The 21,872-nt window shown below is 50.0% G+C and overlaps 1 protein-coding gene and 5 non-coding genes across 7 annotated transcripts; all 6 read left to right on the plus strand.

Moving 5' to 3' along the window:
• Window positions 1-469: 469 nt before the first annotated feature.
• On the plus strand, window positions 470-542 carry TRNAV-CAC (transfer RNA valine (anticodon CAC)). Its single transcript has one exon. It is a non-coding gene; the product is annotated as a tRNA-Val (tRNA).
• Window positions 543-1,082: 540 nt separating this feature from the next.
• On the plus strand, window positions 1,083-1,155 carry TRNAV-AAC (transfer RNA valine (anticodon AAC)). The gene has a single exon. It is a non-coding gene; the product is annotated as a tRNA-Val (tRNA).
• Window positions 1,156-3,267: 2,112 nt separating this feature from the next.
• TRNAE-CUC (transfer RNA glutamic acid (anticodon CUC)) lies at window positions 3,268-3,339 on the plus strand. The gene has a single exon. It is a non-coding gene; the product is annotated as a tRNA-Glu (tRNA).
• A 324-nt stretch (window positions 3,340-3,663) lies between these two features.
• TRNAK-CUU (transfer RNA lysine (anticodon CUU)) lies at window positions 3,664-3,736 on the plus strand. The gene has a single exon. It is a non-coding gene; the product is annotated as a tRNA-Lys (tRNA).
• A 1,149-nt stretch (window positions 3,737-4,885) lies between these two features.
• TRNAK-CUU (transfer RNA lysine (anticodon CUU)) lies at window positions 4,886-4,958 on the plus strand. The gene has a single exon. It is a non-coding gene; the product is annotated as a tRNA-Lys (tRNA).
• A 3,538-nt stretch (window positions 4,959-8,496) lies between these two features.
• Window positions 8,497-21,025, plus strand: TRIM7 (tripartite motif containing 7). 2 transcript variants are annotated; one of them, XM_050914800.1, is made up of 8 exons: window positions 8,497-8,687; window positions 10,699-11,125; window positions 11,963-12,058; window positions 13,462-13,692; window positions 15,839-15,861; window positions 16,450-16,565; window positions 17,403-17,438; window positions 20,451-21,025. In XM_050914800.1, exons 1-8 carry the CDS (start codon window positions 8,497-8,499, stop codon window positions 20,963-20,965), a joined length of 1,635 nt encoding a protein of 544 aa, XP_050770757.1. In that variant the 3' UTR covers window positions 20,966-21,025. The 2 variants fall into 2 exon arrangements, with proteins under 2 accessions (XP_050770757.1, XP_050770756.1); XM_050914799.1 differs by having other exon boundaries at window positions 8,632-8,696; window positions 10,462-11,125.
• The last annotated feature ends 847 nt before the right edge of the window (window positions 21,026-21,872 follow it).

The following is a 21,872-nucleotide window of genomic DNA, read 5'->3' on the forward strand; positions in this document are numbered from 1 at the left end:
TGGGCAGCAGAACTGACCCCTTGTCTTTGGCTTGGGGTTTATGCTGGAGGAACGCCACCCAAACCCCAGTCAGGTCATAATGCCTGATGAGGGCACAAAGGTCTGGTCTCTGGATGGGGCAGCGGAAGCAAGCGGCTCTGTTGTTTTGTGTTTTCCGGAAAAACTATGAGGCTGTTTCCACCCGGTTTTGAGGCGAGGACCTTTGGCGTGTGAGGCAAGCGTGCGCCCGAGCGTACAAACCCCTTGCAGGCAGTGGGGCATCTGCGTGCTTGGGGGTGACGGCCCACGAGCCGTCGCGCAACAGGCAGAGAAAATGGCCTAAACCGAGGTGGTTTTGTGTTGCAAGCTGGAGGAGCACCGTGGGAGAGGGGTGCATTTTGCAGAGGGGTTTGTGGTGCTTGGGAGCACCCAGTGAGGGAAGCGGGGTTCAGCCCATTCCGGAGAGGGTGCAGAGCACCAGGGTCACCCCGTTTCTGTAGTGTAGTGGTTATCACGTTCGCCTCACACGCGAAAGGCCCCCGGTTCGAAACCGGGCAGAAACAGCGTTTTAAGGGTTTTTCCCTCCCTGTCCTGCAGATGTGAAGGGAGTCGGGTGGTTGTGTGTGGGGACGGTGACGCCGGAGGGTGATTTAGCTGTGGTTTGGCCAGCTGGAGAAGGGACCTTGGCGCGGGCCTTTGCCAAGCAGTGGCTGGAGACTCCTCCTCGTCCTCCTCCTCCTCGTTTTTGGGGTGTCTCTGGGGAAGGCGTCTTTGACGGTGCGTTTCCTGCGTCAAAAAGGAGTTTTGACTGGGGAATTGCGTCGGGCTGTCCAAAGCAGCCCGTGTTGTGTTTCCCTTGTTTGCGTCCCTTGCTTTGACGGCGACGGTGAAGAGGTGAGGAAGAAGGGTGTCCCGGCTGGGTGTTGTGAAAGGGAGAGGGGTAATTTTTTGTGGTGGGTGGTGTTGGAAGGCGAGGGGAAAGAAAAGAAGGGTCCGAAGAAGGAAAAAAAGGTGAAAGAGGTGTGGAGAGGGCTGAAAGTGTGGTGAAAAGAACCTTTCTTGTGAATTCGCAGAAATGGGATGCCACGGAGGGCCATTTCCAGGTTTCTGTAGTGTAGTGGTTATCACGTTCGCCTAACACGCGAAAGGTCCCTGGTTCGAAACCAGGCAGAAACACAGCTTTTGGGCTTTTTGGTTTTTTTTTTCCCCCCTCTTCTACCGTTTTTCACCCTTCTCTGTAATGTGACAGGACACCCATGTGCTCTTTGAGATTTAATTTAGTGGTTATTTTGGGTTGGTTTTGAACCTGTGACCAGCTGAGGGGGTGAGATGACTGCTTCATCCCACCCATAATTTTCGGTGTTTGATTTCTACATGGGTAGAGAGGAATAATTTGCATTTACACCCCGCTGCTTCATCAGATCTCATCTTTTTCCATCACCAGCCTGGATAGAGATGACAAAGACTCTGTGCCGTCACGTCCTGAGCTCGCACAGAGGGATACTGCTGTGTCCATGGGGACATCAGCCCTTCTTCCCAGTGTGGAAAGCCCAGCTGCCCAACTGGGGGCACTAACGAGCCTTAGTGCCCTGAGCAGCCCCACCTGGGACCCCCCAGCCCCTGCCCATGCCCCAGGGGCTCTATTTAAGCTCAGTCCTGCAGCATTCAGCCCTTTTGCAAGCTGCCTTGGGGGGCATCTGTGCATGGCCACGGACACTGCTGTTCCACCCCATGGGCTGCATTCCCTGCTTGCCTTCAAGCCTGCCTCCTGCCCACGGGCTTCCCTGCTGCCCTCACTCAGGTACCATGGGAGAGATCCTGAATAGAGAGCCCAGGGTGGGAATTATCCAGCATGGGGGGGTTATATGCCAAGGGGATAGAGTTTTTCTGCTGCATGATGATGAACAACTTGGTGCTGTCCTTACATGATATTGGTTTTGTTCCTGGGATGCTGCTATTTTTTTGACTTAAATATTTCTCAGCTCTTTGTCTTGCATCTTTACTCTCCCATCCAGCCTCTCTTGCCCAGGATGAGTTTCTTCCTGTGCTTGTCTCATGGCTCAGCTCCATTCCTGGGTGTTGTACCCAAAGAGATGATTCTGCTATGCTCAAAACCAAGCAATGAGTTTGTTCCCTTCCCCCCAACACATTTTACATTCCTTCATCCATCCCACGAACGAGCTGACAAAATAAGACTGTGTGGAGGGGGAGACTTTGCAGTCATGCATTCCAGCTTCTGGATGGAATTATTTGTTCTTGGGACGTGACCTAGAACAGCAGCCAAAATCTCAGGCTCCACATTCAATTAACTCTCTGGAGCACAACCCACTGTCGTTAAATCTGGGCTTTCCCCTCCTTGCTGCATCTCTGCTGACCTACATCGCCATGTAGCTTTTGTTGAAGTTCTTTGCTGTTCATATTTCCATTCTTCCAGAAACTCAGATACAAAGAGCCTGGCAGGGGAAACTGCAGCACTTTTTCTGCTGAACTCTTTTCATCCTCCTCTAGTCTTATTTTTATTCCACTTGCAGATGTGTGCCAATATAATGTTACCTGTAGTGTGGCATGTTAGCAGTAGAAGTGAATCTCTTCCAAAAATTGAGACTTCCTTGTAAAATTTGGAGATCTGTGTGCAGTAGTTGGAGAAAGAGGCCTGTGTAATGACTGAACTGTGTTCAACCATGGGAAAGATGCCTAAAAATCAGGAAAAAAATCAGTAAATGATCTGAAACTCCCATGAATCCCAAGGATCAGACTGATCCCCTTGCAGCAACATCATCATCCACAGCTCTGCGTATTTTTTATAGAGCTACTGAGATGCCAGTAATCTGCTCTTTTTCACCCTTATATCACACCCCAAAAATGGAGGAACTTGTGGCTTCTGGGGTGTTTTCCACGCAGTCGAATGCACTGAGGTGAATCCAGCAGCTGGAAAGTTGGGAAGAGCTTCCCATTCTGATGGGAGCAGACAGAAACCCCATGTGTTTGGGGACAGGGTGTCCCCAGGAGGAGGGGGGGAAAAAAAAGGCATTTGGTGGCTGCAAGACCTTTCTGGGGTAACTTCTGGACTCCCAGGTGCTGGAGAAGCCACTGAGGAGGGCCCACGGCTGGATGGCAGCAGAAGATAGACCCAAGGACGTGTTGGCTTGGGAGGGTTTTGCCATTTCGCTGCTAAAGGAAGGAGGAGGAAAACACGCTGAGAGCCTCCCGTGCATCGAGCACAGCCCAGACCCTGTGTGCCCCCCCAAATCTGGCGTTGTATCCGGAGGAAAAAAGCATTATTGCAGCTCCCTGGTGGTCTAGTGGTTAGGATTCGGCGCTCTCACCGCCGCGGCCCGGGTTCGATTCCCGGTCAGGGAAAGGTGATTTTTTTTTTTTATTTTTATGTGGTGTTTTTTTTTTTTTAATTTAGCGAAACCAGCTGCGCAATGCGGAGCATCCCGCCCTCCTCCCCCGCTGTCCGGCGGCCGAGCGCTCCCGGGCGTGGGCGCAGAGTCTGGCTGGATGCAGACCAAAGGGGGACTTGGCACTCCAGCAGCCACAGCAGAAGAAATCAAATCAACCTGCCAGTCTGGAGCTTTTCTTGCTGTATCCTCTCTCCCCCGAGACAAAATCTCCCTGCCCGTTCCACTGCCTGCGTCTGGGTTGATGCTCAGAAGCTGCACCATCCCCTTTTGGGGCACAGCCCGGCTAGCTCAGTCGGTAGAGCATGAGACTCTTAATCTCAGGGTCGTGGGTTCGAGCCCCACGTTGGGCGGTGAAATTTTTTTTCCCCTTCCTCCCAGCAAAAAATTTTGGGGTTGTTCCACGCGGGACAGAGCACCAATGCTGGGAGATCTCATGGGAGAGGGAGGGGAAGGAGCTGTGTCTCCCGCCAAATCCAGTGTCATACGGGAGTCAGGGTGGCCTTCCCTTCCTCTGAAAGGAGGAAAGATGCCTTCTGACCTGCTGCCTTTCTCACCCTTTCCATTGTTTGTCTCTGTTTTAAATTCTCCTTCAACCTCTAGTATTGCAGAGTGATTCCTACTTGCTCTTGTCTCAAGCCCTAACATTGCATTATTTATTATTGCTTTAAGCAGTCTGAGCCGTGTAAACCTCTCCAGACTGGAACTGGGTAATAAATAGGAGCAAATCCAATCCCAGGTGAACAACAGGGTGTTACCTTCTGTACCAAAATGCTCTCAAAGGGCCTGACAAATCCCAGGAAATTCACATTCTTCAGTTTACAGCACAATGCTTTTTGTGGAGGAAAACCTAAATTAGCTGGTCTCAAAAGGGGACTTGTGAAGGTGCTGCCTTCACAAGCAGAGAAGGGCTATAGGCTTACTTGTAGGTCTACAAAATCTGCTTCTTTGGGTCTTTCCTGCAGAGTTAACCCTAGGCTGACTTCAGAGTTGCGAGCTGGGGATGTTTCTCTGCACAAAGGGAGATCAAAGGGCCTGAGAGCCTGTAGACTCGCCCATGTAATGAATTACTCCATGTCCTGGAAGGTCTGTCCGGGCTCGATGAGGAACCGTGTTTGCCCAGGTGCGAGCAGAAGCATTGTTCCCACCAAACAATATCCCCCATCAGCTCTGAGGTCGTTCAGGTCCTGGGTCAGTCCAAGCGCAGGAGAGGAATAAAGGCAGTGGGGACGCGTGGCTGGTGGATGCTCGGACCTCGGAGGGGAAAGCAGAGTCTGGTAAGGGACCCTCTTGGGGTTTTGCTTTGGGACTTTTCTGTGGTTTCCTTCTGCGTTTCGTGTCCGCTGGCACCATCCCAACACACCCGCTTAAATCTCCCAGGGAAGAGCTTCCACTTCTTTGCATACCCCTGTCTTTATACTTGTAAAATTAGGTGTTTAGCTAAATCAGCATCAAATTTACCTTTTCGGTGGGAAAAATAGTGGAAATAGAGGTTTTTGGCAGCCCGGCTAGCTCAGTCGGTAGAGCATGAGACTCTTAATCTCAGGGTCGTGGGTTCGAGCCCCACGTTGGGCGTTGAAGTTTTTTTCCCTTTATCTGCCCAAACCTGCCTGCTTCTGGGTACGGACGATTGCCGGTGCTATGTCTAAGCAAGAGGTGGAAGCATCTTAGGAAATAAAGAAATGTGGGGTTTTTCTCATAAGATCATTTTATTCACTTGGGAGATGTCTGCCTTGAAAGCATGGCTATTAAAATTAATAGAGCAGAAAGGTGGAATTGCCTGTATTTCAGCTTTTTAAGGTGCTGGAGGATTGTCTAATAATGTGCTTCAAGTTTCTCTACTTGTTTTGCCCTAAAAGGGACATCACAAACATCTGTACTGTGAGGTTTTTGCCTGATTGGTTTTCCCCCTGCTAGAAGGCCGATCCCTGAGGAAACTCGTTACAGGGATTAATAAACTGCCTGAGCCATTCTCATTCCTAGGTAACCCTGTGCTGGGCTGAGGTGCAGCTGGGAGGTCAGGATCTGTCCCCTTTGCCAAGATGAAGGTGCTCTTCGTGGGGCTGACCCTTGTCTTGTGCATCGGAGTCAGTAAGTGGAGGGTCACAGTTAAATGGGATTTAATAAAGGGCAGGGGAATGTCTGATGGGTCTTGCCAAGCTCTTGATGTCTGCGGTGTTGTGGCTGTGTGAGCTGGGTGTCATCTGCTCTGAGTCTACAGCCAGTGGAGAGAAGTCTCCGCAACTGTTTTCATCGTTGCTTGAATGAAAATGACTTTCTCTCCGCTCGCTTCCCAGGGGAGCTATTAAATCCAAAGAGACCTCCTCGGGGCCAGGAGCTTCAGCTGTAAGTTGCTGGATCCTGGGCTAGATGTGCACCTGCTCTGCCCCAGAGAGCTGCTGTGATAGTCTGGCTGCGGGTGAACCCCATTTCAGCTGGATGAACCCCACCCCAGAGCCCACATCCGCATTTATTCTCCGTGGGTCTGTAGTTGGGCTTGTTCACCTAAGGCCGTGTCTGTCTGCAAAGCTCTGCCGAGAAGGGTTAAGTGTCCATAGGTATCATTTGCCTCTCCCCTACTGATGAGGGCTCTAATTACCAGGTCTGTTAGTGAAGGGGACACTTGGTCCCTTCCCTGGTGGGCTCTGCATCTTCTCTGGGGTCACCCCCATCTCATTGTAGGGGTGTTTGAAGCAAAACTCCCCATGGCTCTGCAGAACGGAGCCCCAAGTTCATTGCCTCTTCTCTGTCTGCTGCAGTTGAGGCTCTTCAATGCAAAGTCTGCAAGTACAAGATCCCCTTTGTTGGATGTTTCCGGGGAGCGAATGAAACGACTTGTGAGCGGAGAGAGAAATGTGCCATCATTAAAACCTCCCTGGGTACGTAGTGGGGGGGGGTCAAAACCATGTGTTTCCTTTGGGTCAGTGGGGGTTGTCCTTGTCTTTGGAAAAACAAATGGATTGGCGGAATGAATGAGAATGCAATGATGAACCTGATGTGGGAAAGGGCGAACGCAAGGGGCCAAATTCCTTCTCTCGATGGAGGTTGCCCTATGTATGGTTAAAAAAAAGTCCCTTTTAGGCAAAGAGGAGACTCTGTCTCCCAAAGAAGCCATGTGAGTTTTGTCTGTGTGTGCGCATGCCTCACTTAGCTCTTCCTCCCAATTAAAACAAGCAAGGTGTGACTTCATTTGGGTGCGCTGTTTAAGGGGCTGGTTTCTCACCTGGTAACTCCAAACTCCACCGCTGGTTTTTATTAGTTTAGTGCTGCTTTCTTCTAACCATGGTCCCTCTCTGCCCACCACCCCTGCAGGGAAGGTGACCCTCTATTACCAGCAAGGCTGCACCTCCGCAATGAACTGTGGCCGAGAACGGGCATCCGACGCAGAGTCTCGCCTGACATCCCGGTACTCCTGCTGCGAGACGGACCTCTGCAACGAGGAGTGGGATGAGGACCCCACAGACTAGCCTGCAGCGGGGGCAGGATCAAGGCTACTGATGTGGTCCAGCCGTTTCAATGCTACGAGTCCTCAATTTAATCTTGAATGGTTATCACCCTAAATTAGGCTGGTTGGACCCGCTCTGTCTGCAGGGCTCCCCTATGCATCTGGCCTGATTTTGTTTCAGCTCTAGCAATAAACCTGCAGGCTTATAACCGGCAGCTGAATTTGGCTCGTGTGCATGTTTTCCTTCTCCAGACAGACGCTCCTATTAACAGCTCTTCAGACTCAGCATTCCTGGTGGTCTGGAAGCAGCTTGTGGCCCTGAACATAATCCTCCTACTAAAACCCCAAGGGCAAGCCAAGGTGCTTTCCCCCGGTTGCATCTCATTTTTTCCTACAGCGCAGGGCTGGGAACTTCTTTGCTGGGAGCTTTGCACCAAGGGTTGCAAAGATGAGCATCAGGGAGCTGCTGGAAGCCCAGAGAAATAAAGGACATGTACATTTAATAGATATTAGGTATTTATTTCAGCTGTGCTAACCCAAAATTCCCTTACTAGTCAACAGAAGCTGAGTCATCCATCTAATGTAGACAATAAATGGTCCTTCAGGAGGTACCAAACTCCTGCTGTTGACTTTGCATGAAACCTATTTTCTAATGAGGATAAAAAATCCTGTCTGCTGCGCTGGGCAGAAGGATGTTCCTTCTGATTATTACCCCCTGAGGAGTTTGTTTTGCAGATAAACTGATGGCTGCAGAGATTCCTATGTGGCTTGGGGCTGTAGGGGCTTCTTCCTTGTGTGGATACAGGTGTCTTCTGGAGCCAGATTCAATTTCCAACCTGTTTCTGGAATGAGAAGTTTGGAGGAGATCCCTTCCAGCCTTGGGACTGAGCCTGAACCTCTGTCCATCCAGCTTTGTAGCTGGGTCCAGTTTTGGGGTAAGCAGGGGGAACTCCAGTGTAGGACAGGGATTGCTCACCCACGTCCTACCTGGAAGCACAGGCCATGAGAGCTTGAATGTGCTTGGACTCACGTAACATAAGACAAAACTCCAAAGGATGATCAGCCCCAGGATGGTTTGGTACTAAAAGCCGGTCCTGCAGGAAACCATGTCCTTGGGGTTGCATTTTCCTTTTATTTTCCCCCTCCTCTCTGCTCTTTTTGGATGTCCCAACCTCTCCTTATCTAAACAAGCCACCCATGGTAGGTGGGAGATGTCCTGCAGGAGATGTTTCTGCCCTTCTTTGCATATTGCTGCCCCAAATATGAGCTGGGAGATGAATCGTTCATTGACGGCTTTGGAGGAGGGATGAAAAGCTTCACTCCTTCCTGAGCCCCCCGCTCCTCTGGAAGGAGAGATGGGGCATTGGAGAGGGTTAAAGGGCTGCAGAGACCCTGTGGAGAAGGTCTGGGCTTGGAGACAGGTGGAGGGAGGTGCTGGAAACGTGATCCTGGCTCTGGGCAGGGAAAAGGGCTTTGGCACAGAGGAGGAGAGCAGAGCCGGAGCGGCTGGGGAGGAGGAGGAGGAGGGAAAGAGATCGGTGGGTGCCCAGGATAGATGCAATGGGGGAGGGGAAGGAATGGTAAGTGAGATGGGGGGAGCGGAGTGACGGAGGGGACAAATGGGGCAACCGAGGGCTGGGAAGGAGCAGGAGCTTGAGCGGCGTCGAAATGTCGGAGGCATCCAGGGCTGGGGCCGGTTTCCTTCGTCAGAGCATGGTGGAGCGACTGCCGCGGGCTGCCTCCCACTGGGACCCCTCGGCTGCCAGGCTTGCCCCCCACCTGCCCCACGCTAGCACCCTCCCGATGCAAAAGGTCGGGCGATTCGGGAGGATGCCCCTTTCCTACGCCTCTGCTCCGAGGTACGCGGGGTCAGCTGGGGGCATAGGGAGGGCGGTGGGATGCGCTTGTCCGTCTGTCCAGAGGTTGTCTGTCTTTTTTTTTTTCCCCCCTATACCCACCTTGCTCTCCTTCTGCTTTTCCCACTGGGCTGCCCATTGCTGCTGTCGAGGTGTCTCACTCTTTTTCTTTGCTATTTATGCATCTCTGGAGAGCGTATGGATTTCTCTCCATACGGCCACCACCTCTTCCTTTCTCTCTGCAGATACGTGATGAAAAATGTAGGCATGACATAGGAAAAATATATAGTTTGTGTTTATTTATAGATCAAGAGAAATGGAAGGTGGAAGAGAAAGCAATTTCCTTTCCATAGGCAGTGGGGTGTGTGTATAAATATATATCAATGTATATGAGAAGGGGTAGGTAGATAAATATGCAGAGGTGGAAATGGTGGTCTGCAGAAGAATTCATTTTCCATAGGAAACTGTGTACATAAAAATGGGTATAATTGGACATATAGGGATATATGTGTGCACATATATACAGAACTCTCTATATGAGTTTCTGTGTGAATATATACATACAAATATATATATACTCTTCTATTCTCCTGAGTAATTTGTTCTGTGTTGTTTCTGATCACAAACTAACGTGCGTCATAGCAAGCACCAGCATTTAGATTTTATTTTCCTGTGAGAAGAGGAGGGATTCCTTTCCAGAATTGTTTTTAAACTGACCTGAAAAAGCTCATTTCTACTCCCAAATGAGCAAGTCTGGATTAGCAGTAAATGCATGCCTGAAGTCTGATGCTCCTGTTTAGCAGATGTTAGAAAACGCAAATGCCAGAGAAGTTTTAAAGTCACAAAAGAGGTTCAAGTGGAGGGTGGATACCCCTCCTCAGTGTTTTTTCCCCAACTGCAAAGGTATCAGGGTGAACACGACCCATAATACAAATCAAACCCTTTGCAAGCAGGACACCAGGACTACTTTTGCTAATATAACTCCTCCAGTACAACCTCTGGGGTTGGGATTTGTTTCCCTTTAGCTCCAGATGTCTCCAAGGGAAAGATCTCAACTTGGATGTGTCAGATCGACTGGGCTGAGTTTGAAACCAGCATTTATGGATAGGATCACTTGATCTGTTTTCAAGTCCTCATTACGAGAAGATGAATCACTCTCCAGAAGTGCCTACACTTCTCTGTTGATGGTAATGTGACCCCCCCCCCCAAGTAACTAGATGACTGTCACTCACTTTTATCTCTGTTCTCCATAACAAGAGCTTTGGTGAGCTCCTCAGGTGGAGACGACCATGTTACAGACAAACCCCAGCCAAGGAAGGTCCTCATATATTAATTATTCCCATTCAATGCAAGACCTCCAAAGCTGTACACAATGTTCCTGGAAGACAAAAAGTATTTTTTGAGATGCAGGACCCCAGTCCAGAGCTTTATGGATTTGGGAAACTCACCCCCAGATCTCGATGTGGACTTTGTATCCTTGTGTATTCCCTTTCTCCTGTTGCTTTTTATGGCCCCTGTTGAGCCCTGGAGCTCAACCAAGTCATCTAAGTCCCCAGCTGAAGCATTGAGGGTGAGATGGGTCTTTAATGAGAGCTCAGATGGTTACCTGGATCAGAGCCTAGAGCAGCTGCTAAACACAAGCCTCAGGACTCAGATCTTGCATTTAGCACCAGGTCAGCCAAAAAGCAATGAGACCCAGATCTGGTGGACGTATCCCAAATGATTTCCCTTTTCCCGCCTCCCTCCTCCTCCAAAAAAAAAAAAAAAAAAAAAAGAGGGAGCCCAGGATTTGTGGGGAAGCAAAGGGCAGGGAGGTATTCCTGCCTTCTTTTTCCTCCACCTATGTGTTGTCCCCTAATGCCGAGGTCTTTGTTACCAGTTTAAAGAAACCGGACACTGCAGAAGTGACCTCTGGCAGCGGGCTCGTTCCTGGAAGAGGAACGCCCACTCGGGGCTGGATGCCAAGCATTCATGTTCCGCATCCAGCCCCGGTGAAATCAGTCCTTGCCTGCAGGAGAGAGGCCATGGCGGCGGTGTTTCTGCCTGGCAATCTCCAGGATGAAGCCACTTGCTCTGTCTGCCTGGAGTTCTTCAAAGACCCCGTGTCCATCGAGTGTGGGCACAACTTCTGCCGGGCGTGCATCATCAAGAGTTGGAAGGACCTAGAGATGGACTTCCCCTGTCCGCAGTGCCGAGAGGTCTTCCAACAGAAGAGCTTCAGACCCAACCGGCAGCTGGCGAACATGTCCGAGATCATCAGCCAGTTTGCCCTCCGCGGGGCCAAGGGTGCCGAGGAGGACGGGCTCTGCGTGAAGCACAGGGAAGCCCTGAAACTCTACTGCAAGGACGACCGGAAAACCATCTGCGTGGTGTGCGACAGGTCCCGGGAGCACCGGCCGCATGCCGTGGTACCCGTCGATGAGGCATCTGAGGAGTACAAGGTACCTGTCTGTCTGTCCGCCCACTCTGAGGAAGACCCCCCCAGGTCTTTCTGCCTCCCAGCGGTATGTGTCGTGCCGTTTGTGCTCGCTCAAGTCCCCGCGCGGTCGCCTGGTTTTCCCATGCTCAGCCTCATGCTCAACCGCCCTGCAAAGCGCCGGTTGCTGCTTTCTAGCTTTCCAAAGACCTGGAAAACCCGTCTCCTCTCCAGATATGCAAAACCCTCTCGTGCATTCACATCGTCTCTGCAGCTGGGGAGAGCGTGGGATGAAACATAGGGCAGCCAGGAGGCTGCGAGACAGAGTTTCTCCCGTGCAAGCTCCTGCAAAAGCCCTGGGCTTGAGCCACGCGAGCATCACGCTGCAAACACTACCTGCGGGCACCCACATTATTGGTAGGGTAAGAGCTGACGGAGCAAACACCCACATCTATTTTAGGTCTGGGCGAGCATCCAAAGATGAATCTAAGTTGACGAAAGCCAGGCTGAGTTTTGCTTGTGCCAAGAGAAAAGGCGGGGGAGGCGGTAGCAGCAGCTGATGAAAGCAGCGCATGTACCTTCCCCTGGCATCCTCTGTCTCCTTTCTTTGTGTTTGCTGCATGTGTGTGAGCTTCTGGCAGTCCTTGGGGGTTGCAAACGTGGGTGTCCGGGTGAGCGTGGGCAGAGCTGAGCCAGCGTGCTTACCCGGTGAGCGTGCCCCCGTGTTTTCCTTGCAATCCTGCTTGTCTTTGCACGGCTGCAAAGAACAAACTGTGTGCAGGCAGAATAACGCAGCAAAGGAAATCAGATGCAGCGAGAGAAAGAAAGAAAAACCAGTAATGTCTTCTTTCTTTGTTCCTAGGAGAAAATCCAGGGACGCTTGGATTTCCTGAAAAAGGAGAGGCAAGAGCTGCTGGAGTTTAAAGTGAATGATGATAAGAAAACCCAGGAGCTCTTGGTGCGTGCCCGCAATGCAGTGCTCTGGGGCGGTGGGGACGAGGGTCCAGGTTGGGACGGGTGGAGGGGGTTAGGACCCACCAAGCCACCCCATCTCCTCCTTACCGTTGCTCTGTCAGTGCCTGAAAAAGGGAAATGGGTGTTCTTCTCCTTTCTTCACCATCAGTCACTGTCTTAGCAGACCAAAGAGATGGGTGCTGGAGCATCCCTGAGAGCTAGGCTGGCTGTAGGGCTCTCCGCCACCCTTCCTCCTCTTCCTCAGCCCGTTGTCCCTGGGACAGCAGAAGGCAGCACAGCATTTGCTTCAGGAAAGCCCCTGTCTCCCCTGCTAATAACACCCCTCCCAGACCATCACCCCCCAGACAAATGGCTTGGAGTGGCTCATGTCCCCCCTACTTGGGACAAACACCATCAGGCCACCCTCAACCCATGTTTCTGCTCTACCATCCCTGTGCAACAGCGTTATTACCACAATTTGCTGGTGTTTTGGGTTTTTTTTTCCCCAGCTGGCAGGGCTTGAAATAGCACCAGCCTGCCAAGAGCCATGGTTTCAGACATGACGCAAAAGGCAGAGCGTGAAGGCCCGTTTTTTGAGGGGCGGGTGGACCTGTGGGACCTGTGCTGAAGGGCAGTGTAGAGTGAAGCAACCAAAACACACTCAACCTTGTCCGTGCTGCCAAAGGGTGTGTCTCCTGGAGCAAAATGTTCCCATTTGCCCCTGGGCTTTGTCTCAGAGGGGACTTGTTGGTCTGCTTGTGGTGACAACCCAAGTAGGAACCAGGATATTGGCGGAGCTGATAAAAAGGAGACCACAACAAGGCAGGGACTGGGGTTTATCTGAGAATATAGATGCCCCCAGGGAGGGAGAAATGCTGCTCTGAGTGGGTTCTCCTACACAACCCCTTCTCCCAGTTTGGGTGGTGGGACCAGCAGATGATGACAGGAACTGGGGAAACCTCTTGGCCACCGGTCCCCACCTCTGCTTTGTTGAGTGCTGATTAACTCCCCACCACCCTAGGGAAGAAAAAGGAAGCCTACATGTCCAGTGTAGAAGAGAAAAGCCGCCCGAGATCTGCTGCGGAGGTGAGGTATCTGCCCCAGACATGATTTGGTAGCACTTCCCTCCAGAAAAGTGTGTGGAGACACAGCTGCAACGAAGATAATGGCTGTTTATGGAGTAACTGCCCATGGCCTTTGCTCTCCCATCCCCACCCCTTTTCAAGACCTTTGTCCAGGCATGCCACACGCAATATCTCCTCATCCCTCCCCAAACGAAGGCACCCAGTCTCACAAGCAAGCAGCAGCAATGACACTGGCAGGCACTCCAAATTCACCAGGTGGCCCCTCTCCACCCCAAAATCATTACACCAGCTTAAAAGCCTTTTTGCTGTGTTTCATTCCCAGAAAACCATCGAGAATGAGCGGCAGAAGCTGCTCTTGGAGTTCGAGAGGCTGCGGCAGTTCCTGCATGACCAGGAGCACATCCTCCTGGGGCAGCTGGAGAAGATGGAGAAGAACATCGCCAAGAGGCAGAACGAGAACATCACCGACCTCTCCAAGGAGATCACGCTCCTCAACAAGCTCATCACGGAGCTGGAGGAGAAAATCCAGCAGCCCATGCTTGAGTTCCTCAAGGTGAGACATTTGCTATGAAATGAACCTTCAGGTCTGAGTCCTGACCCTTCTTCGTCCTTTTTTAATGTGTTTCTGGATCCTGTAGCGGTGTTTTGAGGACAAATGTCCTTTTCTTTTTTAACCTTTAATGAGCAGACGGTGCATGGCAGTGTCTGAGTGCCTTGAGCTATGCTATGCCAGCAATAACACACAGCAACTATCTCTGGCTCAGGAACATCCTGAAACAGAGGTGTGCTCTTCATATTTAATAGCCTCTGATAAATTTTTCTTCCATGAATTTGTCTGGACCTTTCTAGCACCCACAAATTCCTGTTTCAAGGTGTTCAAAGCTGAATTAGACCTTGCATGAAGAGCCACCGCAGCGGTACTGGCTAGATCCCTAAACGGAGCAACTCCTTTTGCAAATCCAGGTCTCGGTGGGTTTGCAGCACTGAAGGTTTGTGGCATGCCAAGTCACAAATGCCCACTCCTCCAGCTTAAAGGCATTGGTGAGGGCTTGGGATAGAATTGAGTGTAGGAGCACGTGGAGCTGGGCTCAGCAAGACATGGCTCCTCGCCAGTTTTTGCAGCGGAATCCTGGCTGCAGAAGGTTGGCTGGGACCTGAAAGCAGAGCTGGTTTTTCAAGTCAAAATGAGCTATTAACCAAGCTGGAAAGTATGAGGGAGAGAGCAGATGGAGTCCAGATATTGATTGCATTGCAAAGAAAGAAGCTGGAGCCAATCCAGCCCTCCCCGTTACCCAAACTCTCCCTCACAGATGAAGTGGCGTTTGAAAAACAAACCCGAGCTGCCCATCCCAAAATCAAGCAGTCCTTGCCAAATGGCAAAAAGCTAATGGGTGACCTTCTTTTAATTGATGATGATTTGATTAAACTAAGTAGATTGAGCTTCTGGTGCACACAGATCTGCATGGGGTTAAATTCCCTCCCAGGCGGCATTGAAAGCACTGTAAATATTTGCAGACGGTTTCAGTACTTGGTTATGGGTGAAAACTCATTTCATATGGTCTTTGCTCAGCCCTCTCCAATGCACGCAAAAAATGATCCCGTAACAATAGGTGATATTTTCTTAAAAGGCCATGCTGGAAATCCTTAGCCAGCTCCAGAGTCCTTCTCCATTCCCTGGGAGATGGGTATGGCTTTGTGTTGCCTTTGAATCACGTCCAACGTGCTCGCCACGGTTTATGCCCTTCTTTACGTTATTTTAAAGGCATCAGAAAGGGCAAATAGTGTCATGGACTGGGCTGAGCAGGGGTTTCATCTCAGTAAATTCTTGCCATGTAGCAACTAGCTATTGAGGCTATTTAAACCTATAATTTACCTCCGTCATCCACCCTTCCTGAGGGCAAATCATTTCCACTGTCGGAATATCCATCCCAGGGTGGGATGAATCACCCCTTGGAGGCACCCTAAACTCTTCTTGGTGGTGACTAGACCATGGAAGTCCAGATATCATGGAGACATAGATGTGCAAGTTTAATGCCAGCTTTCTAGGTGGCCAAGTTATGGCAGATGATGTCCCTTTGGCTCTTAGGCAGGTGGATCCTTGCAGGTGTCTTTCTGTATCTCAAGACCTCACATGAGACAGGTTGATAGGACCTTCTCAGAAGTGGGAGACCAGAAGAGAGATTCTTAGAGCATCTCAAAGGCTGCCAGGTGCCTACACCTGGGTTCACAACAACAATGGTCAAATAATGGAACAGGAAACAGAGAGGTTTTTGTAGTCACCACCCTAGAAGATACTCCCAACTCACCTGGGCAAGGCCCTGGGCAAGCTGGCATGCTTTGAGCAATGGGTTGGATGAGAGACCTCCAAAGGCACCTTCCAACCTAAACCACATCATGACTCTATGGGCATAAACCTGGAGTACTGTACATAGCAGTATTTGGGAGGCTTGGTTCCCCCCCAGGAGCAGCTGGGTCTTTAGTTGCTGCGGACACTTGGGTGGGATTTGGTGGGACTGTGGCCTTCCAAAGCTGAAAGCAAACATTTGCGGCATGGATCCATCCCTGCTTGTTGCAGCCATAAGGGATGGACGCCCTGGTTGGGTTTGATGAAGGGGAATTGCTCTTGCGCTGTCTGAGCCAGGGAAGACGTAGCACACGTTGCACGGTGATTTCACTCGATCTCTCTTTTTCCTTTGTAGGATGTAATGAACATCATAAGCAGGTATGGCGTGCTGCTTCTCCCCTTCTTTCATGCTTTTTATTTTTTCCCCCACCAGCACTGTTTAAAGGTCAGTGTTTGCAGTCCAGATGCCCAGGGAGGCATCGGGATAGACGGAGCTTGCCTCCTACTTGGTGCAAGCCCTAGGTCTCTTCCAGCTTCTTGGAAAACTTAGTGTTGTCACAAAGTCTTTTCCTACTGGGTGGTTTCTTCAAAGGTCAAGCAAGACCAGAAACCCCAAGTCGTCTTACTTGCCTGATATGCGAGTCACCCAGGGCAATTGTTTAGGCACCACTTAAGCTCCAAAAATGAAATTTAAGCTGCAGCAGGAACAGCTGAGTGGAGGTAACTCAGCACAGACACCCTTCCCAACAACCATCCGAGGGGGTTTTCAAAGTTGACATGTAAACCCTGGTGTCCTCGGCCCAGGCAGGTTGACATCCATGTGCGATCCTCGCAGTATGATGTTGAGCACTTGGACGGACTGCCGGTGGGATGGGGTGGGAGCATTGCACACTGCCAACTGCAAATAAAAAAGAAAGGGGGGGAAGAGCAATGACTTTCTTATCGTTTTTACTTTTTTCTTTGCAGAAGTGACGATGTGAAGTGCCAGAAGCCTGTGCCAGTATGCACGGATATGAAAATGCACATCTGCAATTTCTCCCTCAAGACTGTCGTCCTTGAGAAAGTCTTAAAGAAATTCAGAGGTACGCGGAAATGAAACCGGGGCGTTTAAAATAGGCCTGGCCTTTACCAGGCGTCGGGGAAAAGGGATGAGGAGTGCTGGGGATGCTGCAGATGTCTCGAGGTCCCTTAGCACATGCCTGGCCAGCAGTACTGAAATAGGAGAGTAAATTATGTTGGAAAGGACTTCTGGAGATGTGCATGAAGAGGAGGAGACTCACCCTGCCCGGCTGCCAGCGAAGGAGATGCAGGATTTTTTTAAAGAGGGAAAAAACAAGAACCTGGCATGTCAATTTTAGTGCAATAAAACCTGCAATTTTCACATCTCAAACAGTTTGAGGCTGGGATAGCCAAGCTTTGCATTTAAAAACCAAGCCCTTGCAGCGATGCAACAAAGCCACGAGGTGGAGCTGAGGGATTTGGAAAGGAAGTAAGCACCAGAAAGAGCAGATCTAGAAGAGAAAAATCCCTAAATGCAAACTACGCCCTGCAGAAATAATTGGCTTAAGGGATCGTACTAAAAGTTTGAAACTCATAATACAACGAGAACAAAACATGGCAGGGCAAGATAAATAAGGCTTAAATAAATCCTGCATTCTCTTGATGTCTAGAAGCTTTTTTTTTTAAACAAAAATTAAAATATATTTAGCAGGAATTTCCCCTGTTGCTTGTCCCCATTGCACAAGCTGGTGGAGCTGGCATTGCTCCGTCCTCAGCTCTTGCTGCCTGTTGAGTCCCACATCAGCAAAGACGGTTCTTCGGCAATGCAGTGTGGGTGTAAATGTCCTCATAAAGGAAATTTTGTGGTTCCCTCTGGCTCTCTCGGTGTTGCCATTTACTTGCCTGTCTCTTCTTTTCAGAAAACCTGCGAGATGAACTGGGAAGAGGTGAAAAAGGTAAAAGGAAAATATTTAAGACGTAGCACCCTGGCGCAAAGACTTTAAATTGTGGTTGTATTTTGCAAAGCTGGTTTTGCAAAGCCAAATAGAGGGGGAAAAAAAGAAAAAGGCACTCTAGTTTTCTTCTCTCTTTTTTAATTTCTTCTCTCTCGATGATTTCCAGATCCAGCCTGCTCAGTTCGAGAGTCAAAAGACGATTTTTCTAGCTGACGCCGGGGATCTGACAGCTAAGCTAGGTTCTTTCTGCCTGTCTACACTTAACAAAATTACAGTGCGGAACAGAAAGAACAGATATTTGAGCCCCAAAATGGATTCGTACCCTTTCAAGCCACAACTTACTCTAAGTCTGCCAGATTTGCTTTGTGGCCTGTGGTCGGGCTCCTGTTTCCACTGGGGTTTGGGATGGAGGGTGTGAGCGCTCCATAATCTGCTCCAGTGCAAAGTCAGATGACTTAAATTCTGGGGGAAGTCGCTGAAATCGTGGCTGTGGGCAGATGGTTGCTTTCAGATCATGCCATGCTGGAGAAGACTGGCTCACCAGCTCTCCCGGGCTGGCAAAGGAGTGAGTTCACAGGAGAGGTCGTGAGTTTGCAACCAGCAAAACCAGCCCGGATTGACTCTTTCAACGCTGGACGAACGCCCGCTTTGCTTCACCAGCGGGGTGAGGGCAGCGGAATGCCAGTGAGCCGGGAAACCACAGTGATGGGCTCTGCAGTGGTTCTGACACCGGCCTAATCCCTCTGACCTTGCACTGCAGTGGGTGCAAGGCACGGGCAGATGCTGTTGAAATCTGCCCCCATCCTCCAGCTCCCTTGGTGTGAAGGTTGCACAGCCATGCCCAGAGCAGCCAGAGTCACCCCAGCAAAGCAAAGCCCTCTTCCAAAAGAGAAGGCTTAGTCTTGCTTTTAAGGTGGCGGTCTTCAGCATGGGGTTTGCAAACCCCTCGGGGAAGGCAGAGGAGGACAAGCCATGGGTTGGATCCTTTCCAAGGACCATCCAGCTTAGAGGGGCCAGACTCTGCTCACAAACATCCCCAGGCACCTCTGGAAAATGCCAAGGGGCTGGCAAAGCAAAAGAAGAAAGGCTGATGACCACTGTTTAAAAGCAAAATGGCAAAACGACCCTCACTGCATGTCCATGGTGGTGTGTGTGCATGTGTAGAGGTTTAACTCTGCTGGTGCATTATACCAGCAAACCCTCTGAAAGCAGATTGGGCCACAGCTTATGCTGCAGAGAGCTGGGGATCGAGGGGTGAAGAAGGAACCAGCCAAAACCTCATAGCAGGCATGGAATCCCACTCCTCTGACTGCCTTAGTTTATCTTTTCCAAGAGCTTTGAATGCTCTTATTTTTATTTTTTTTTGACACCTGAGCTCCTGGAGGCATATTTCTTTTTTTGAATCAAGCCAAATCATCATTCACAGCCCCTGCAGCTGAGTTGAAGCTCAAACCCAAATCCTAATGACTCCAGCAGCTGGAGATGCAAGAGGAAGGAAAACATCTTTTAAAGAAAAGATTGGCATCAAGGAAATTTGCTCATCCGATCCATTTCCCCTAACTTTTGCTAATGCACACTTTGAAAGCACCTATCTCTTGGTCTGATATAGTAGCGCAAAATGCAGGAGATGTTATTTTAAAGCCATTCTCCCAGTTTTGGGGAGGAACCTGGTGCTTAAGTTTTGAAGGAAAAAAAGGACCTGCCCTTTCCTGTGGTTGCGATCACTTTTCCAGCCCCTGTGAACCACCATGAAGCTTTCAATCCCATCGTGAGTCTTTTTGGACTTCATATGCAATTTTCAGGCCCAAATCTATGGATTTTGAAAGAGCATAAAGACCTTTAGCTAAATAAACTCTGGTGTGGCATCCAACACCTTTCAGCTCCTAAGGTCCCATCTTAGATTCCCCCAAAGCGTCTCATTCATTCCTGGCAACTTTGCTGACTACAACCACAATTTGAGGTCACTAACGTGCTCGCTGTTTTCTTTGAGCCTGATTTTGGAAGGGGAAAAGATGTTAGTATCAAACTTCATCTACGTGCATGTTTCTTTTGGGCTGTCCAGATGTGATCTGGTGTGTAACGATGCTCTTAGGCCATGGCTTTCCACGAGGACTTGTTATCATGAGGTAGTTTGGGGACAGATACTCAGCAATTTATGATCTGAGGGGTGTGCATACCCCATCTTGTGTGTTGTACATTAGATGAGCCAGAAACAAAAAGAAAAAAAAAATCAATTTCTTTGGGAAAAAAGTCTCAATCTAGGGTCCATTTTTACTCTATAAATTGCTAATCATTTGCATGTGTTTTTATTGTGTTCTTTGCTCCTAATGTCCTTGTGTTGTTGTTACCCCATTTCTTAGCAGCAGCAGCATGAGTTTTGCCCTCCCATGAAGGGAATTGGGGTGTAAACGTGGGAGTCCCCCCCCGGTCAGTGTTTGAGGGGTGGTGGCCAGTGGCATTGCTGAAGGATCATGAGCTGATCAAAGAGCCAAAGACTACAACACAGTTGTAGGTCTCCCTCTAGGACATTCTGAACCAGATCTTGGTCCTCATTTGCCATGATTTCCTTTGCCGTGTTGTTCTTCACCTTTACCTGGTGAGGCTTAACCCCCAGCGAGGACGTGAAAAGGTGAGGTAGATGCTCATCCCATATCTTTAACTGGGACCTTCCTCACCCACCTCCAAGTTTCTCACACAGGTAGCTTGTCCCTGTGTGCTGGTAGAGAGCAGCAGCATATTTGTTAATATCTAAAATTAATCCTCTTAACATTAGCCCCAAGCCTCCAGGCTTCCTGCAGAGTCCATGGTGAGAGGAGGCATCTCAAGAACCTCAAAGCCAAGCCAATGTCTGAACTTGGCTTTCCTTCACCACAGGCTGTCCAGGGAGCTGAAGAGAAGCACTTATTGAGGTTGGGATGTGGTTCAGCAGCTGATAAAAACATCTCCAGCTTGGGCTTTTAATTGTCAAAATTCTTATTGAATTACTATCACTGTCACTGCTGTCGTCAACAGAGGACCTGACCCTGGACCCCGATTCGGCAAACCACCTCCTCATCCTCTCCGCAGACCTCAAGAGCGTGAGGATGGGCTGTAGGAAACAGGAGCTGCCCGACAACCCCAAGAGATTCGACACGAACTCGCGGGTGCTGGCTACCACGGGCTTCAAGTCAGGAAGACATTACTGGGAAGTGGAGGTGGGGGCCTCGGACGGTTGGGCCTTCGGGGTGGCCAAGGAGTCCGTCAGGAGGAAAGGTCTGACGCAGTTTTCCCCCGAAGAAGGGATCTGGGCAGTGCAGCAAAACGGAGGTCGCTACTGGGCGGTCACCTCGCCCCAACGCACCCCGCTCTGCCTCAGCCAGAAACTCAGTAAGGTCAGGGTGTACCTGGATTACGAAGGGGAAGAAGTGTCCTTCTACAACGCTGACAACATGCAGCACATCTTCACCTTCAACGTCGCCTTCCAGGAGAAGGTGTTCCCTCTCTTTTCGGTCTGTTCTACTGTTACCTACATCAAACTGTGCCCCTGAGACTTCTCGTGGGCTTCGCTGAGGACCTGTCCCCGTGGTCTTCACTGGATGGTGCCTGGACAGCAGTGATGAGCACAAGAGACTCTCAAATCAACCATGCAGCCTGGGTCATTGGTACGTAGGCAGGCAGATAGCTGATAGATGGGTAACCAAGTAGTCAGGGAAAAATATCACAAGGAGGGTCTTCAGATCAGCTTAAAACAGAGAACAGCTATTGAAATCATCAGCAATCCCCAGAGGGTTGTGGTCACCATCTTAAACCCATCTCTGAACCAACTCACCTCTTCAGCGAGAAGGAAACCACTGGTAGTTGGTTTGTGGCTCCAGGTCTGATAACGGATGGGTATTTTTATTTTCTTGTGTGGGTCTAAGGATCAATACCAGAGCTGGTGGGAAGTTCTGGAGTGGAGCCTCCACCCCTTTAGAAGTGTCAATGACTTAAAAATGAAATGTTTAGTGGGCAAGTGTCCTGTGGGAAAGGTGGAGAGAGTAATACTGAGCAGGACACTTTGGACATCCATCCAAAGCCGGAATAGGCAAAGCTCCTTTCCATTTGATCAACTGAAATCAAATTAGAAAGTTCTGCTCCTCCTGAAGTGAATTTAATGGTGATTTTCCATTGTTGTATTATGCTGTTGCTCCCAACAAACTGTAGTCACCACCTCTGTGCCAAAAGTGGAAATCCTGCCCAGTTGCCTTCACTCCTACAAGGTTTAGGAGGAGGTAATTAGGCTTGTTAACTGCTCCTGGGGAGTGATTGGATTTCAATGAGTCGGGATGCTCAGCGAGGATGCTCACACCCTCGTACTGGGCTGTGTGAGTGGTTATAAGGGTCTCAGCTGGAGTTTCTGGCTTTTTCCCTCTTGCTCCTGCTGGGAAGAAAGGTCCCCAATGAAGGATGGGTGCC

Source organism: Gymnogyps californianus, unplaced genomic scaffold (assembly GCF_018139145.2).
Source record: "Gymnogyps californianus isolate 813 unplaced genomic scaffold, ASM1813914v2 HiC_scaffold_84, whole genome shotgun sequence".
In the NCBI taxonomy this organism is placed as follows: domain Eukaryota; kingdom Metazoa; phylum Chordata; class Aves; order Accipitriformes; family Cathartidae; genus Gymnogyps; species Gymnogyps californianus.